Source organism: Vigna unguiculata, chromosome 8, assembly GCF_004118075.2.
Source record: "Vigna unguiculata cultivar IT97K-499-35 chromosome 8, ASM411807v1, whole genome shotgun sequence".
NCBI classification, from domain to species: domain Eukaryota; kingdom Viridiplantae; phylum Streptophyta; class Magnoliopsida; order Fabales; family Fabaceae; genus Vigna; species Vigna unguiculata.
Window position 1 is genome coordinate 6,421,841 of NC_040286.1, and position 19,895 is coordinate 6,441,735.

Sequence of the window (19,895 nt, forward strand, 5' to 3'; positions counted from 1 at the left end):
AAATAATTTTTTTCATTATCAAGTAAAACAATAGACGAGAAAGGAAGAGGATAAATGAGAAATATAATGAGTTTATGTCTAACTTTTTTTTCTTTAAAAACAAAAAGAAGACACATGAGAGTGAGAGATTATTACAATTTGTGAAAAACTAAAAAGACAATGAAAAGGAAAATAAAAATTATGTTAATAAATATTTGGTTTAATAACTCTTTTGATTCATGTTTTTGTTTAAAAATGTTATCTCCAAATTTTTTTAGTCTCAATTTGGTTCCGATTTTTGAATTACCATAAATTTCGTTAAATTCATCGAAACAGATCAATGATCTTTTCATTAAAATTGAGACTCTTAATATGAATGATTTACTTTATTGGTGTAATTAACCTAATGCTGGTGTCAATTTTTAAATAAAAACAGGGACCAAAAGAAAAATTAAACCTTAATATTTTTATTTTTTATTATATTTTATTTTATATTTTATTATATATTTACATTAAATGTTATGTTTAAATAAAAAAAATAAAAATAAAAAATTTAATTTTTATTAATTTCTAATATATATTACCTACAATTTAAAAAATTTTAATAAATTTTAAATATATTTTTATATTATATTATATTATATTATATATATATATATATATATATAATCAAAATTTGGGGGGGCCAGGACCCTCCTTGCCCCCAAAGAGCTCCGCCCCTGAATATGTAGAAAAATGCAACTAGTTAGCAGGATAAGTAAATGCTTATTTACTATTTATTTTATGTCAAATCTAATAGGTAATATTTTCCTTAGAAGAGATAACTAGAAGTTTTTAATGATATGTGTAATTAAAATATTGGTTAGAGTGATAACTAAAATGTTTAATTATATATTTGGTCCTCGTATTTGTTAGATTGGTTCAATTTTATTTCCCTTTCTTTTTAGTTCAATTAAGTCCTCATTTTCTTAAAACATGAAGTCCTCATTATCTTAAAATTAGTCCAATTTGATCATTTTTATTTAAAAAAAAAACATAAATGGTCACTTCTTAGGTAATTATCGTGTTATAGTGACAATGTCACATGTCACTGCCATGTGGTCGTGCTTGTTTTTAATTTAGTCCATATATTTACAATTTTGATTTGGTTTAGTTCCAACTTAATTTTTTGTTTAAATGGAATGATTTTGGTTCCTCCTCAATTTGAGACCAAGTTAGTAATTAAGTTTAATTATAACTTACATATACATTTTAAAATAATTTGTTAGAATTTTACATAAAATCACTCCACCTAATATTCAAATTAATGTTATTTTTTACAATTTTACATAAAAAAAATCCCTAATTAAACTTATACTTTTTTTAAAAACATTAAAAATATAAAGTCACACTTGTAATTTGTAAAAATTTATATTTGTCACATAAAAAATTTAAAAATTACAAATGTCACGTTGACATTTTTAATATTTTTATGTTAACTATAACTTAAATAATAATGTAATTTAAATAAGTAAATCCAATAAAGTTGCATGTCAAAGTTTGTAAAGGGAATAAAAAATGGACAACATAAAAAAGAATATAATAAAATTAATATATGAATAAAAATAATTTCATATTAATATGTAAAAATATATTTAATATAAAGTGTATAAATTTCTAATTATTATTTTATAATCATAAAGTAGATTGAGTATCGTATACTAAAATTATTAATTATTATTTTAAATATAACAAGTAATAAAACTTTAATAAAAATATAATTTTAAGTAACATGTAACATTGTAAAATAAAATAGTCATATGTATAAATCATGTGAAGATAAAATAATTAATATGAGGATTGAATTATATATATTTTTTTCTCAAATATGATTTAACAGAATATGAAATTAAATTATATTAACTGATTTGAATAGAACGGTTTATATAAATGAAATAAAAATTTGATGAAAGAAAAAATTAAAATTCTTATTCTCAGTTAGAAAGTAAAAAGTAAAAAAAGTAATATTTTGTTGGTAGTTTCTTTCCTACCTAAATATCAATTAGTTCATTTCCTTAATAAATACTGAGGTTATACTCTTGCTTTCCTACATAAATCGTAAAAACTAAATCAAATTGGACTGCATTTGATTTCAATTTGATTTTTGAATTTTATATTAAATTTAAATTAAAAAAATACCGAATTACATTTGATTTTTATGTTTGGTTTGAGTGACTACGTAATGAAAATCAAACTGAACTCAAATATTCTTACTCTAGCATAATTGATTGAAATTTACTTTTGAACATTTAAAACTTTCAAGAACATTATTATTGGACTTCATGATAATTAAACTCATTTCTTGCGAAAGCAATATTTGATTCAAAAGAGATACTATATCCATTTGGAAAAGTCTTTGAAAATTTAATTTACATTCCTCTTAAACTTAATCTTTATATTAGGTAGATGTACCAAAATAATATTTTTAGGCTAAAATAATTAATCATTGGGTCAATTAATTATGCAATTTAGAAGATATGTCACGCCATACATATTCCAAAACCTTATTAAAAGTCTGAATTATATAATGCTGCCAATCAAATTCAATAAAAAAAATAACTGTATTCCACTAGTACCGTATACGTATATTTGTATTTTGTTGTTAAAAAATTAGAGCGAAAGTAGTTAGGCCATTAATTATGCGTCGTAACAACATGGTCAAGTATAAACGCCTCTTCATCGTGTGGAAGATTATTCAAAAATGGTAGGGAAATGGTTGACTGCGGTTAGTTAACTCTTCATTAACCCATCATCACGGCATTAACCTTAGTTGTTATGGTCCACGTGGCACTCGAGGAAACCTCCTAGTAAAGATCAACGGTTCCAGTTTCACATCGTTACCTAAACTCATTTAACCATGGTTAAGTTGGTCAATTACGAAAAAGCCTCCAAAAGAGAAGTTAATGACGAGTGCGAACCGTGCGTTAAAGACTATAAGAGAAGCCTCTGAGAGTCGCTAGGTTTGCCGAACCAACTCCTCAAAGGGGACTTAGAAGAAGAAGAATACGAAAAGTCCTTTTTGCCTTTTTTCTCTCTGTTTTCTTTTGTTGCTTATGAATGGCGAGTTCTTCCAGAACAACAAAATCTAGTGGACCAGTGCTTCGTTCTTCTCTCTCACATTCTACCAAATTCTGTTCTTATTCAACGTCAAACGCACCGTTTCGCTCGTCTTCTTCAAGCTTCTTCGACAATTCTCACTCGCACATGCCGCACCGTTCAACTTCCCCGACGCGTGTTAACGTAATCAGCACGGCGCCATCTCCCTCCGTCCGGTTTGCCCTCGACCGATCCATCTCCCCGAGCCGGACCGTGTCGAGCCACGTAATCGTCAAGAAGCACCACCGCCACGTTACGGTTCAGAAGAAAACGTGTATGTGTTCCCCTACCAATCATCCCGGTTCGTTCCGCTGCAGCCTCCACAAGAACAGTCACAACCACACATCCGCCGGTTCGTTTCCCTCAAACCGGCTCAACATGCGTCGTTCCGCTATGAAGAACTCGCTCGTCAGAATCGGAGGCGTCGAAGGTGAGTGGGTGAAACGCGCTCTCACCGCGTTGATTCGTCCTTCCTCGCATCAACAGAGGAGAAGATCCGCGTTCGAACCGAGACCGAGTCGTCTCTCGATCATGTCCAAATCGGAAGAGGATCTGTAAATTTCTTATCTCTCTCATTACAGGTTTTGAATCGCCGCCGCACTAGGAGGATTCATCGCCGCACTAGGAGGATTCACCGGCTGCGTCGCCCTTTTTTGCATAGATCTAAGAAGTTGGACTCGAAGAATTGGTTATTGTACATAACATTTGCTATGGAAGGAGAATTTTGGACAATTTTATTTTCAATTAAAACGCAACCAAATTTACACTAAAAAAAATAAAGGCTAATAACCTCTATTCACAGACTCTGATTTGCAAAATTTCAATTTTCAGAATTCGAATTAACAAATGGAATTGACGAGTTTGTTATGCTTGTGGGTGCCATGGATACCATTAATGTTCTGTGTGGAGTTTTCGTGTCATCTGTGTGGTGGTTTCGTGGCCGCTGCTGTTTCCGTTGACTCTCCGTTATCTTTGTCCAGTTGCTTTGTGTTTGGTGCAAGGTATATTTTTATTTTTAATTTTTTATTATTTGCAATATTTATTTAATTGCAAGTTTAGTTGTGCAGCTGTTTGGTGCAGGGGCTTTGATGGTGGAGCTACATTCAACATTTTAAAAGCGGATATTTAAAAAATATTTTAACAAGAATCTGAAAAGTGGAAAGAAGAAAAAGAAAATCTAACTATTTATGTGAGTAATTAACCAATAAACATACATATATTGATTTAATGTTACAATAATCTTTTGTGAGACAGAGGAAACTAGTTAAATTGAATATTATAATTATCAAATAATTATATGAAAAAAATGGCATTATTTAAATTTGACAACCTTTTCTTTCGAAATAAAAATCGAAATAAAAATGACATCTTTTAAATGTTTTCATTCTTTTATTCTTTTTATTTTTATTTATTTTAAAGAAGATGTCATCCTAAATTACTTTTTCATTTTTTTATTTATTTTTATTTTAAAAAAGATGTCATCCAAAATTATAAGAAAAAGTTAACAAAATTTAAATTGAAAATATCCTTATTCTTAAAAGTATCTACTTCACAATTCTAAATAATAATTTCTTAATTATATTTATTTTATTTTTAAACTTTGGAAGTAAAAGTAAAGTTTTTTTTAAGACCTACTCATTTCCTATTCTTTTAAGTACGCTCCATTGTAATTTCATGCTTTTATTGAATAAACACTTTTTTTTACTTTTTTGCATATGTTTGTTCAGTTCACATGAAAAGGTACGATGTAATTGAATGGTAGGGAAAAATAACGTGACAGTTCTCACACGAAAAGTACTACAATATTACTAGATTCTAGAAAGCAAAGAAAATGAGGTGGTAGAAGGAGAAGATGACACTTTACCTGCAATTTGAAAACTAGCATAATAGATTTATATATTTAAACTATTATAATAAGATTAGTTGAGAGAAATAAAATGAGAAAGCTAATTAAGTGAAAAAGGTGATAAATAGAATAAAAATAAAAATAAGTTATTTCTTTTAAAAAATAGGTTTAAATACATTTTTTGTCCTCATTTTCGTAGTGTTTTTTGCGGATGATTCTCATTTTGACAAAATGTTTAAAATGGTCCTCATTTGTACTGAATGTTTAAAATGGTCCTCATTTTCGCAATTCGTGTTTTATTTGGTCCTTTTCTATAACGCCGTTTAAATCATTAACAGAGTGGCACAGTTTGTATTAGGGTGTGTTACGTGTACTGTACATATGGCACGCCGTTTCAACCATTTCTCGAACTACCAACAATGCACGAAGTGATACAACACGGTTGTCTCCAACAATTACAACTAGAGGTAAAGGAAGAAGATTGGGATCGTAACATACCTATATAATGAGATTGCAGGAAGAAGAAGATTGTAGCAACACCAATTGAGAATGAAGGAACAATATTGCCAAAACTCACCAACTATCCAAACATTCCTTACCAAAACCCTAGCTCACTTATTTAACCCCAAATATCTAATTACCACACCTGTACAGTACACGTAACACACCCTAATACATGCCATTTGTACAATGTTCCGTTAATCATTTAAACGGCGTTACAGAAAATGACCAAATAAAACACGAATTGCGAAAATAAGGACCATTTTAAACATTCGGTAAATATGAGGACCATTTTAAACATTCGGTAAAAATGAAGACCATTTTAAACATTCTGTCAAAATGAGGACCATCCGCAACAAACACTACGAAAATGAGGACCAAAAAGGTATTTAAGCCTAAAAAATATTATTATTGACATTTTTTATTTTTTTTGGTTTAGTGTTTAGAATTTTGGATTCATGTTTTGGACTTAAACTAAATTATTATATAAATTGTGATACTCTTTTATACTGTATTATTTGTTATGTGGAATATCCTTCGACTCACACCACCTAAATATCATATGAGTGAAATAGTATTTGAGTCAAGATAGTATCACCTCAAAGTACTATTCAATACACTTTAGCACCCTACACGGTAGTATTTTCCTATGAAAATAGTTAATGAAACTCAACATTACATTACTACTTCTGGCAAGGTTCTAAGATTACTTATTTTAAAAAAAAATTAAGTTAGGATTGCCACCTAGCGAAAAGTCCCACCGCCCAACGTTCCAAAACAGATAACTTTCTGTAAGGCTTTTCCCCTAGCATGATTGAGACAATGTCGGTGACTCACTGTCAACATTATGGTGCCATCTAGGCACCGCCCAATGTAAGCTTCACTAGAGCTCTCTGCCAACAATTGTAAACATTTTTACCCAGTGCGTAGAAGGGTTGCCAAATGCCAAATCCAGATCATAGAAAAAAAAAACAATGCAAATATAATATTTCAGCACTCAAAACAATCACTCCTACATTTCTCAATCATCATACATTTTCTATTGCACTAATTCTCAACAATTTACTTATCTCACCAAACATATATCACTTATAGTAACTACACATTCAAAAGTAACACATAGAAATCCTTAGCAGCATAACATAAATCAAATATTTTCTTTCATCATCTCAAAACTCAAACTAAATAAGCTACCATGGCAAACTGTGAAGTGACATGTTTAAAAAACAAAAAAAAAAATTAAAAAATCATGAATTGACACGTAGCGTTGACTTTAACACTGTTTGGTCAATATTGATGGCAATGACCAAATTGAATCATTTTTTAAAAAAATAAGGTTTAATTATGCCTTTGGTCCCCATTTTGGAGTCAAAATCTCAAAATGGTACCCAAGTTTTTAAAAGTCTCAAAATGGTCCCCTTTTTTGTTGAAACGTCTCACGTTTGCCCTTTCCGTTAAGTCAAGGTTGACGCCGTTAAAGGGAGTGCCACGTGTCAGTTCCTCGATTTTATGACTTTTTTTATTATTATTTTTTTTGAATTTTTATTTTATTTTTTATTTTATTTTTGAATTTTTTTAAAAAATCAAAAAATTGCCACGTGTCAAGTTGTCATCGTGCCACGTGGCAGTGACACGTGTCATATTATGCCATGTGTCATTTTCTTAGTCTTAATTTGGTCCCTTTATTTTAATTTGTCTCAATTTAGTTCCAAATTTTGTAAAACTTAGCAATTTTGTCTCTCTCCAAATTGAAATCAAATTTAATTTCTATATAAATGTACACAAATATTTCCATAAAAATTGATATTTCAAGTAAATATTTTTAACCAAATTATGTTCATTTAATTAATATTTTACATTGAACTTTATTTAAAATGGTGTAAAAGTTGTTAATAGAAAATAATGTTAATAGAAAAAAAATCATAAATTAACCAGTTCATGTTACAATAAAATACATATAAATTTAAAATTTGAAATTTTTTTTAAGTAAAGTTGAATGTCAAACATAATTTTAAATAAACTTAGCTATGTTAAAAATGTATAATAAAAATATCAAATTTAATAAAAATATTTGTATAACATTTATATAAAATTAAATTTTGTTTCAATTTGAAGAGGGACAAAATTGCTTATTTTTTCAAAAATTGAGACTAAATTGAGACAAATTAAAATAAAGGGACCAAATTGAGACTAAGAAAATGACACGTGGCGTAATATGTCACATGTCACTGTCACAGCCACGTGGCACGATGACAGCTTGACACGTGACAATTTTTTTATTTTTTTTAAAAAATTCAAAAATAAAAAATAAAAAATAAAATAAAAATTCAAAAAAAAATTAATAAAAAAAGTTAAAAAATCGAGAAACTGACACGTGGCACTCCCTCTAACGACGTCAACCTTGACTTAACGGAAAGGGCAAACGTGAGACGTTTCAACAAAAAAGGGGACCATTTCGAGACTTTCAAAAATTTGGGTACCATTTTGAGATTTTGACTCCAAAATAGGGACCAAAGGCATAATTAAACCAAAAAATAAAGACCAAATTGAGAAAAGAAAAGCTAGAGAACCAATTTGACACTACTTGATAAATAAAAAGACCAAAAGAGTAATTTAACCAAGTTTCTACGTAAACATGTTAAACTTATAGATGACACTCTTGGATTCAATGATATAAATATTGTATAGAATAATTAAGTTAAAAAAATGTGAACAAAATTCATGGAAAGGTCAATAAGTCTCATATATAACAAACTTTTCATCAAATCCCTAATACTTTTTTGGTTGACACATTATTTAAGTTTTTGCATAAAGTTTCACTAACATGTAAATAGTATTACAACTAAGGTAAAAATAAATTAACTCTACCTATAAAAAAATGTTAAAAGAGATATTTTGTAACATTCCAAATAATAGTGTAAAACTATTTGACAAGATATTATAATATTTGCTGCCCAACAAGCATACAAAGATGTATACGTTTTCATCATTTACATTCTTCCAAAAGAAAAGGTTGCAACTAAAAACAACTTTTTATATTGCCTAAAACATGACTTAAATGCCAAGAACAACAATGTCTTTCAAAAGAGTAAGGAGGAGAATGTGAGAGCATGAGAGAGAACGAGAATGAAGGCGATAGTAAGGAGGAGAATGTGAGAGCATGAGAGAGAACAAGAATGAAGACAAACAAAAGAGAAAAGCTCTGAAAGGTATAGAAAAATTCATTTTGAATTTAAAAATTAAATTTTCAACGATTTAGGCTCCAACAAGTATAGAAAATAATTATGGTCTATCTACAACCGTATAGAAAAACTTCTCATATTTATGAATCTACCATCGCACCATTTATTATATCTGATGGATTAGAACCGGTATACTAATTCGGTGTAAAATCTATTTTTTTCAAAAATAATAAGTAGGACCTTGATGTATTTAGAATAAAACTTATCTTATAGACTAATTAAAAATATAACAATACACATATTAATAGATAAATGAAAATATATCCTTATCATATGGATATAATTTTTTTATCACAGTTAAATAAAAATAAATACATACTCTAAAATAAATATATCAAATTTTAAGTAGGATCAAATAATCCTCAAATACAAAAATAAACAATTAATATAAGACAAAAATTAAAGATATTGTAATGGCCAGGCGCACCCGAGTCCTACCCGACCTATGGGCCCAAGTGAATCGGCCCAATTGAGGATATCAAACGATCCATTTCCTGTACATTCCAGTAGTCAAACCATGACAGCATGACCCCGGGAAGCTTGGGGAGAGTACCATCACGATAGGTGATCCCCCATGATGCGGAACCAACTCGGATAGTGGGCATATTCTTTGGTACACGAAGGCAAGGCGGTATAAGGGGGGACGAAAGAAGGGAGAGAGATATATACTTTTTTCTGGAGTGGCTCTTGCTGTATTATTCTCGGTGTCACATCGGAATCAGTGCGGCAAGAACATTTTGGCGTCCACCGTGGGGTCATGTAAAAGAGATTCCCCCGACCCCAAAGAACGATCTAAGATACGATGGTCCAAAGTCCGGAACAAGGGTCTGACTATCAGACAAATCATGCGCAAGATGCCCCTTCAGAGCCAACCGCCAGGGAGCTCTTACAGCAAATAATGGAATTAAGACGGGAAAACGAACTCATCCGACAAAGAGCCGAGGATGCTCATCGACGTGCAGAGGAGGCTAATGCTGACAATCTAGCAGCACGCCGGGAAGTGGCAAAAACCAGAAGGCAGATGGATGAGACAATACGAGGACAGGATGCTTTCCAGCGTGTGAATGGCGACCTCTTGAGGCGCATGCAGACAAGGGAGGAGCAAGAAAGAGGCAGGCGGACAGAGCTCGTTATGCCGGAGGAAGGCTACCCACTCTCCGCCACCATCATGGCCGAGATTGTCCCTCAACATTTCATCATCCCAAAGATTCCCTCTTTCACAGGGAACTCGGACCCTGAAGCACACTTTAAGGTGTTCAATGCACAGATGTTGGTCTCAGGAGGTAATGACGCGATGCGATGTAAAGTGTTTGTGGAAACATTAGCAGGCACGACTTTAAAATGGTTTGGCAGTTTGCCTCGCTCCTCAATTTCATCCTTCACTGTGTTCGCCCGAACATTTGTGGAGAGATTTGCCGCCAACAGAAGCAAATTGCCTAAAATGGCTGACCTTTTTGACCTAAGGCAGAATCCTGATGAGACGCTGAAGGAATACTTGAACCATTTTTGTGATGCGTGTACCAGCATCTCGAGTCCAAACGAGGAAATTTTAGTGGATGCATTCGTGAAGGGTTTGCGTGCTAACACATTTAGCGAGTCCCTTGTCAGGATCCCAGCTTTGTCTTTGTCGGAAATCCGATCTCGAGCCACCACACACATAGAAGCCGAGGACGTAATGAGGCAGAAACGTCGTCAGGAAAAACGTGCGAATGGTGATGTCAAGACGCGTGATGTTCGGCGCACCAACGATGCCCATTTTCTCAAAAGAACAGACAAAAGGTACTCGCCTTATGTCGCTAGTGCTTCACTCTCCAAATTCGATCGGGGAGCGGGATCTAAGCAGAATCCTACGAGAGTCGGGGCTCAGACAGAAGCTCTGGCGAATAAGGACATTTCAAAAGCCCTTAAATGGCCGGATCCAACCAGCAAGATCCTCGGTAGAGACATCAAAGAATGGTGTGAGTTCCATTGGACATATGGGCCTCATATCGAGCAGTGTGTCACTTTGGCCAACCAGTTACAAAGGTTGAGAGGAGAATCCCTCGGAGGAAAACAGACGCGAGAAGGGAGTCAATCTAAATAAAAGTACGAGCACGTGTCGCCCGTTTTCGCAGACTTGAACACCATAGCGGGCGGATTTTCAGGAGGAGGGGTAACCTCCGCGAGCAGAAAAAGATACGCACGAAGCGTGGTGATGACTTCAGCCATTTAACCACGTAGGTCCGCAACCGCTATCTCGTTTAGTGAAGAAGATCGGAGTGACGTTGTCGCACATGAAGATGATCTAGTGGTAGTTTTTGTCATCGCCATGGGGCGATGGGTCCACCGGGTCCTGGTGGATCAGGGGGAGTTCGGCAGATGTATTATTTTGGGACGCGTTCATCGGATTAGGAGTGCCACTAGACCAGCTTCGACCATTCGACGGAGTTCTGGTCGGATTTGCGGGAGACACTGTTGAAGTCAGAGGATATACAGATTTACGAACGACCTTCTTGGATGGAGAGGCCGCGAAGACGATAACTGTACGATATATAGTCGTGAGGGCACCTTCGTCATACAACATTCTCCTCGGACGACCGTCCCTGAACCGATTTGAAGCGGTTGTGTTGACTTCTCACCTAAAGGTGAAGTTCCCAACAGATACAGGGCGAGTTGCCACATTGAGGATTGACCAGACAGTAGCGAGAAAATGCTATGAAAATAGTCTGAAGGTCAGAAGGTCCATGTATGTTCTCTCCTTATATGGCTCACAAGAAAAGAGTTTTGCAAATTTCGACCCCCGAGTAGGTGTGGAGGACAAAAGACCCCAGCCAGTGGGAGAAGTGGAAGAAGTTAGCTTGGGCGACGACAAGAAGGTCAAGATCGGGGGAGGTCTGGGTACATCGGTCCGAGCTGAGCTTATTGGAGTCCTTCAGAAAAACAGTAGCTCTTTTGCATGGTGTGCACGAGATATGGTGGGCATAGACCCCAGTGTGATCACCCATCGGCTCAACGTTGATCCAAACGCTAAAGCCCGAGTGCAGCGCAGAAGAAAGATGGCGCCGGAAAAATTGGCAGCAGTTAGGGAGGAAACCACAAAGCTCCTCTCAGCGGGACATATACGGGAGATCTAGTACCCAGAATGGTTGGCGAATGTGGTCATGGTGCGCAAGTCAAATGGAAAGTGGCGGATGTCCGTTGATTTTTCTGATTTGAACAGTGCTTGCCCAAAGGATTCCTATCCCTTGCCCAACATCGACATGTTGGTCGACAATGTCTCGGGTTGTGGTCTCCTTAGCTTTATGGATGCCTACTCGGGATATAATCAAATCGGCATGCACCCGGAGGACGAAGAAAAAATAGCATTCATGGGTGAAGCAGCTACTTATTGCTATAGGGTCATGCCTTTTGGCCTTAAGAACGCTGGAGCCACCTACCAGCGCTTGATGGATCGGATTGTCAAGCCATTATCCAAGCAAAAGGTTCAAGCATATGTGGATGACATGGTGGTCGCATCTAGTACGACCGATACACACGCGGCCGACTTGGAGGAGCTTCTTGCAACTGTCAATAAGTATGGTCTGAAGCTCAACCCAGACAAATGCGTTTTCGGAGTGAAGGCAGGAAAATTCTTAGGTTTTCTGCTTACCGAAAGGGGAATCGAAGCCAATCCAGATAAGTGTTCAACAATCATGAACATGAGAAGTCCTACCAATGTGAAGGAAGTACAGAGGCTGACAGGAAGAATCGCAGCCCTGTCTCGTTTCCTACCACGATCCGGAGATCATGGGCATCCCTACTTCGAGTGTCTCCGCAAGGGAAAAGGTTTCCAGTGGACGGATGAGTGTCAAATGGCGTTTCAACAACGCAAAGAGCATTTGAGCTGCCCACCGATTTTATGTTGGCCCATCCATGGGAAGCCACTAAAGTTATACGTAACTGTCACTAACCGAGCCATAAGCGTCGCTCTAATGCAAGATCAAAAGGAGGATCAGAAACCAATTTATTTTGTCAGCAAGACACTCCGAGGAGCCGAAGTCAGATATCAGAAGATTGAAAAGGTTGCGCTGGCTGTGATCTTTTCAACACGCAGATTACGCCACTATTTTCAGGCACATTTAGTCTCGGTAATGACTGATCAGCCCATAAAACAGATCCTTCAGAAGATCGAAGTCTTAGGTTGACTCGCGAAATGGGCCATTGAGCTCTCCGAGTATGACATTTCGTTTGAACCTTGTGGCCCGATCAAGGCCCAGGTCCTATCGGATGTTTTGGCCGAGTTGACACCATCACCGATGGAGAAAGAGGAGGTAGCCACAAGATGGATATTATCGGTCGACGGAGCGACGAACTCAAAAGGAAGTGGGGCAGGAATCATCTTGGAAGACCCACAGGGGGCCTTAATCGAGCAGTCACTTCATTTCGCCTTCCGAGCTAGCAACAATCAAGCAGAATATGAGGCCCTCATAGCTGGAATGCTGCTCGCATAGGAGCTCGGAATTCAGAACCTTTTGGCAAAAAGTGACTCCTTGTTGGTCACAGGACAAGTGTCAGGAGAGTATCAGGCAAAAGACCCATTGTTAGCTCGGTATCTAGAGTTTGTCCGAGCATTGGCTGATCACTTCTACTCCTTCAAGTTGATGCATGTGCCACGAGAGCAGAATTCGCGCGCGGACCTTCTATCCAAATTAGCCAATTTTTCACGCCCAGGCAGACAAAGATCAGTGATACGCGAGACATTGGTGACACCCAGAGTATCCGATGTAGGATCTGATGTGAAAGTCTGCACACTTAGCGTCATAACAATAGGACATGAGCAATCAAGCTCTTGGTTGACTCCTTATATCACATATTTAGCAGATGGGCATCTTCCCAACGATCAGGCGGCGACTCAGATAATAAGAAGGAACGCTGCTAGATACACCTTAATAGACGGAAAGCTCTTCCGAAGAGGGTTCAGCCGACCTTTGCTCATCTGTGTAACGCCCGAGGTCGGCAGACAGTTGATGTCCGAGCTTCATGAAGGTATATGTGGAAGCCATGTAGGCGGCAGGGTGCTGTCCCTCAGAGTCTTGCGCAGGATATTACTGGCCAACTCTTAAAAATGATTGTCAAGAGCACGTTAAAAAATGGTCCCAATGCCAGTTACACACCGATGTCCATCGCACCCCACCAGAAGAGCTACAGTCTATAAGCACTCCATGGCCTTTTCACACTTGGGGCATTGACATCTTAGGCCCATTTTCAATGGCTACCAGACAACGGAAGTTCTTGATAGTAGCTATCGAATATTTCACAAAGTGGATCGAGGCCGAACCAGTAGCAACCATCTCGGCAAATACGATAAAGGCCTTTTTATAGAAAAGAATCATCTGCCGATTCGGGGTCTCACACCGATTAATCTCTAATAATGGGATGCAATTCACCGCGTCGAATGTCTGAGCTGCCTGCAAAGGTTGGGGAGTGCGTCAGGTATTTACCTCAGTGGAACATCCACAAACTAAAGGCCAGGCCGAAGTTGCGAATCGGGTGATTTTGAGGGCACTACGTCACCGCATAACAACAGTAAAATCCGACTGGCCAGAAGAATTACCCGGGATTTTACTAGCCTACCATACCACTCCGTAGTCTACAACGCGTGAAACTCCTTTCAGCTTGGTTTATGGTACGGACGCAGTTCTTCCTTTGGAGATCGAACAACCTTCCTTCCGGGTTAGGACTTTCTCCACCGCCCTCACTGAGGAAGGCACAAGAGCAAACCTGGACATGATAGATGAGGTCAAAGAGGCAGCAAAAGTCACCAGTGAGGCGATAAAGATGCGAGTAGAGTCCAGATTCAAAACCAAGGTAGTTCCTCGCTCCTTCATAAAATCCGATCTCGTCTTGAGAAGGGCACATACCCTGCAAATCGAGGATAAGCTCTCTCCAAAATGGACGGGACCTTTTTGCATTAAGCAGGTGCTCGCGAATGGCGCCTACACACTGGAAACATTGGATGGACTGGAAATCCCCCAAACATGGAATGTGGTGAATCTTCGTTTTTACTTTAACTAGTCATTTATGTACCCCTGGCACTCTTTTTCCCTCTTAAGGAACATGAGGGTTTTTTAACGAGGTCAGGACATCCCTTAAATAAAAATTAAATTTTGTTCCTGACTATTGGTTTATTTATCTATATTCATTAAAATACCTAAGCTCGGCTTAGGGCGGTGAAGAGCCGCTTAAAGCAACTACCTAAGCTCGGCTTAGGGGCGGTGAAGAGCCGCTTAAAGCGACTACCTAAGCTCGGCTTAGGGGCGTTGAAGAGCCGCTTAAAGCGACAACCTAAGCTCGGCTTAGGGGCGGTGAAGAGCCGCTTAAAGCGACTACCTAAGCTCGGCTTAGGGACGGTGAAGAGCCGCTTAAATCGGCTTAGGGGCGGTGAAGAGCCGCTTAAAACAACTACCTAAGCTCTGCTAAGCTCGGCTTAGGGGCGGTGAAGAGCCGCTTAAAGCGACTACCTAAGCTCGGCTTAGGGGCGGTGAAGAGCCGCTTAAAGCGACTACCTAAGCTCAGCTTAGGGCCAATAGAAAACTGCTAAGGCAACGACTACCTAAGATCGGCCTCAGGAAGAGCAAAAAATCTCTCTCGACTTGGGGGTTACGCTATCAGAACATAGTCGAGAATCAGGAACAAAAATGCAATAAGCAAATGAATCTCAGCAAGTAGCAAAGCAACAGATGTTCATCAAAATAGGTAAAATGTCATTATATGAAAAGTTCACTTTTCGTTTCTCCATTAAATATAGGTCGAAGTCCTTCAACCATCCACCAAGTTTCCATCAATCACGATTTTCTCGGCATTCACACCAGAGAGGTCGGCGGTAGGGCACAAAAGCTGAACCTGCTCCAAAGCGGCTTCAAATCCTATCCCATATGTGGTAGCAGCCTCATTCGCCATCTTCTCCTCTTGCTCCCGCCAGGACTTCTCTTTCTCTTCAGCGTCCACTCCTAGTTGACGAAGTCGAGCCTAAATTTCATCAGATTTCCTCACTGCCTCTTTCAGTGCAACTCCGAGCTCCGCCGACCTCGCCTCTTCCTCTTTTAGTTTTCTCTTCAAACTCTCATACTCAACAAGCTCGGCATTTAGCCTAGCTATCTCCATTTTTGCAGCAGAAATCTATTTGGTTTTCTTCTCTTCAGTTACACTCATCTGGTTCAATTTTTTGCACAAAGCGATGGTGGACACCTCAGCCTTATGAAGAAAGGCACAAATGTCTTCTTGAACTGAGGAGAGATCTTGATTCAGCAGGCACTGCAGGTCACCTTCAAACACATTATGCGCTAAAGAATGCGACACTTGTTGATAGGACGAGTCCCAAAAACTTTGGCCACCACTACTTGATCCCTCGAGGTGTAGTGGTCCAATGGACGAGGTTGCCTGCTCAGGTCAGGATTGGGATGACGTCGCTATTGCTTCGGTGGGAACTCGGGTTACCGACCCTCTCCTGCGGCGTTTTAACCCTGATTTAGATACAGTCTCCTCTTCATCTGAAGGAATCCGCAGAGTTTCGGTCACTCGAGTAGAAACCTCGCCAACAGCTGGTCGGGGAAGAAGGGGTGCACGGATACTCTTCAGACGCCTCGCCAGATCCTGTTTGGACATGCCTATTCTCGACTCTACAAGAGTATAACAAAAGTTAGGGAGTGCAATGACAAACAAACAAAGAAATCAATTTTCCGAAAACAAACCGATGTAAAGCTTGAGGTTAGCTGGCTAGTATTCATAGCTCAGTACTTGTTTAGTTTCAAATATGGTTTTCAACTGCTCCAACAACAAGCAATGCTCCCGCTCTTGCGGTTCGAGATCTCCGAGTTGTCTCGCCCCGACAAGGTTCGGATGCTGAGTCCAGTATAAGGGAAAACCTTCAAGCAAGTCGGGTTTTTGGGGTGATGCTTGAGTTTTCAGAAAGGAACCTTTAAAGTTTTTATAGGATGATTGAAACAGAGTTAGGAGACCTCTACCCTCCACACCACTCACAGAGGACCACACCTTTTTTGTTGACTTCTTCATCTCAAAAAAGTAAAGAAATACATTTACGCTCGGAACCACCCCAAAATGTGTACAAAGGATGTGGAAAGCTCGGATGAAAGCCCAACTGTTAGGATGGAGTTGTGCAGGGGCTACGTTCAACTCGGTTAGCAGGGTTTTCTCAAAAGAATTCAAGGGTAACCTTAGACCAACTTTAGAGAATAAGGTAGAGTAGAAAAAACAGAAGTGCCCTGAAGCCGAATCAGCCTCAATATCGGCACATACGGGCTCATCTAATCCACAGCGAACCACAGTAACGTCTACGTCATTACTCTGACATAATCTTTGCCCTTGACGGAACCGATCTATCACTTGATCAGAGTTAAAGCCTGACACCTCTCGATGGAGTTCTAAAGACACCCAAGAACATAACTCGTCATAAGTCGTCATCAGCTCACCCAAACTCTAATCAAGCACTCCAACCTAGGGATCCCCTCGCACAGCCAGAAACAACCGGAAAACTACTCAGAAAAACCGCTCAGAAAGTCAAAACTGGAAAACCACCCACTAGGGCAAATAACCTTTGGAAACTACCAAAATGCGGCTTAAAACTAAACGGCTTTATAGTTAAAGTAAGCATTTTAGATTGACTCGACATTACTCATTCAAAACCTCAGTCAGGGATTGTCATGGTAAAACCTCGAAGATCAGACTTTTTACAAACAGACAAACCCAATACAAGTGAAAATGCAAGAAATAAGAAGGAAAATAAAATACCTTGAAGAAAACAGAGCAAACACTATACTGATAAAGAGGGGCGTGGCAGCGCGAGCGGCAACAGAAGAAGTGGAAGAGGAAGAGCGTAAGAAAGGGAGAAGAGAAAATGAAGGGACGCGGTCGTAAAATGTTGTCGTTTGAGAGGGAAAAGCTTGAAGTTTCTTCTAGCAGTTGAAAACTTCTAGAACATGGACCACGTGGCACTCATTTATTAGCTCTGGAGTAAATAAATGGAAAAGACAGCGACTCACGCGCGCAGGGAGAGTGTTGCGACCTTCTTGCCCAATAAATTGTCCAAAAGCTCGGAGGGTTAGTGTAATGGCTAGGCGCACCCGAGTCCTACCCGACCTATGGGCCCAAGTCAATCGGCCCAATTGAGGATATCAAACGATCCATTTCTTGTACATTCCAGTAGTCAAACCATGACAGCATGACCCCGGGAAGCTCGGGGAGAGTACCATCACGATAGGCGATCCCGATGACGCAGAACCAACTCGGATAGTGGGAATATTCTTTGGTACACGAAGGCAAGGCGGTATAAGAGGGGACGAAAGAAGAGAGAGAGATATATACTTTTTTCTCGAGTGGCTCTTGCTGTATTATTCTCGGTGTAACATCGGAATCAGTGTGGCAAGAACATATATCATCTTAATTTAAACATAAAAATTACATATTCCAAAGGATATACTTTAATTATAACAAAGTATGATCCACGAGATGACAAAACAAAAAATATTGTCGTCTCTCTTTACTATATATGATTTTATATATTATATATAAGCGTGAAAATATTACAAAAAAGTAATATGATTTTATTTTTAAAAAAAATATAGTTACTATTTTGTAAAATGAGTGTATCCACAAACTTACAATCGAACCAATGTCACCTATATTTTGTTCGTCTGATATGAGTAATCGGAAGGTTTTAAGGTTGGCATGATAGGTTTGACATTTATGATTTTTTGTGTAGAGTTCTCTCCTAGTTCAAAATCTTTTATCTTCATTTTTTTTCTTCTTCCTAATATTTGTTAAAATTAAAGTCTTCCCCGTTGAGAAATTAGATATTTGCTTGGTTTTAAACTTTTGTAAACGTTATCTGAAAGATAGTTATGATGAGAACCAAGAAAATAACATATGGTAGTTTGCAAACAAATGATGGAAACAAAAAGTGTTTTACGACCAACCAATTAGGTGGCCTAACTGCAAAGTGTTTTATGCTAAGGATTTGATGACCCAACTACTGCAACATCTGCTCAACAACCATTCACAATAGTAAAATATGGTACACTTGAATAACTAATGTTAAATGGTGAACCATTCTTTGTTAATTGTTCTTTATCTATAGTGCCTAAAGGGCATATTCAGAGAGGAGGGAACTTTAATAAAATTTTCTCATGTATAGTAATCTTTGATGTAGAATATATGACTATTGCAAGGCAACGAAGGAAGGAATTTGGCTAAAGAGTCTCATCGTTCATATGATATTTTGATAGAAGAAGGCTATTTTATATATATATATATATATATATATATATATATATATATATATATATATATATATATATATATATATATATATATATATATAATTAAAGTTTAATATAAAATATAAATTTAAATAAACTTAATATTGTTAAAATATTTAATAAAAATATAAATTTTAATAAAAATATTATTATAATATTTATATAAAAGTTAAATTTGGTCTTAATTTGGAGGGGATGGAATTGGAAAATTTTTTAAAAATTATGGACTAAAATGGAATCAAAATAACAAATATATGAACCAAATTGAGATTCAGACAATGACTTAACACGTCTCACCATACTGAATTGACACATGCCACAATACTAATGTGACATGTGGCATAAATAAATAATAATAACAAAATAAAAAAATTCAAAAAAATAAGGAGTTGACACGTGACACATTCTTAACTAGAGGCGGAACATAGTGTTGACATAGGGGAGCCATGACTCCCCCAACACCTTCTTTTTCTAATTTTCTATATATTTTTAAAAATATTTTATATATGATTATTTTATTTATATTAATTTAGTTTAAAAAAACCTTTTTTAAATTTAAAAATCATATTTTTCCTCTTTATTATAATTTCTTTTATTTCTTTATTTGGTTTTTCTTTTTTTCGTGTCTCCATCTTTTTCTCTTCTTTTATTTTCATCTCAATTTTCATCATCAATTTCTTATTATTTTTAAAATCAAATTGCACCAGGCAAAAATTGAGGAGTTAAGAAACATTTTGGACGAAACAGTTTCTTCTTTCGAGTAAATTCATTTTTTACTCTTTTCTTTTTTGAAGCAATATGTGCCTTTTTTACGCTCTAGGCATATCTCTATCTATTAGAGATCATAAAATCATACTCTAATTGTTGATCAAACTCTTCTTTGTGTAGATAGAACTATTT

The 19,895-nt window shown here is 37.0% G+C and overlaps 1 protein-coding gene across 1 annotated transcript; it reads left to right on the plus strand.

The window, feature by feature from the left end:
* Positions 1 to 2,986: 2,986 nt before the first annotated feature.
* Positions 2,987 to 4,276, plus strand: LOC114193386. The gene has a single exon (XM_028083151.1). It carries the CDS (start codon positions 3,076 to 3,078, stop codon positions 3,670 to 3,672), a length of 597 nt encoding a protein of 198 aa, XP_027938952.1. The 5' UTR covers positions 2,987 to 3,075; the 3' UTR covers positions 3,673 to 4,276.
* Positions 4,277 to 19,895: the final 15,619 nt, after the last annotated feature.

Excerpts from the sequence above, each read along its gene's own strand:
- LOC114193386 (XM_028083151.1), top strand. The coding sequence starts at position 3,076 with ATGGCGAGTTCTTCCAGAACAACAAAATCTAGTGGACCAGTGCTTCGT.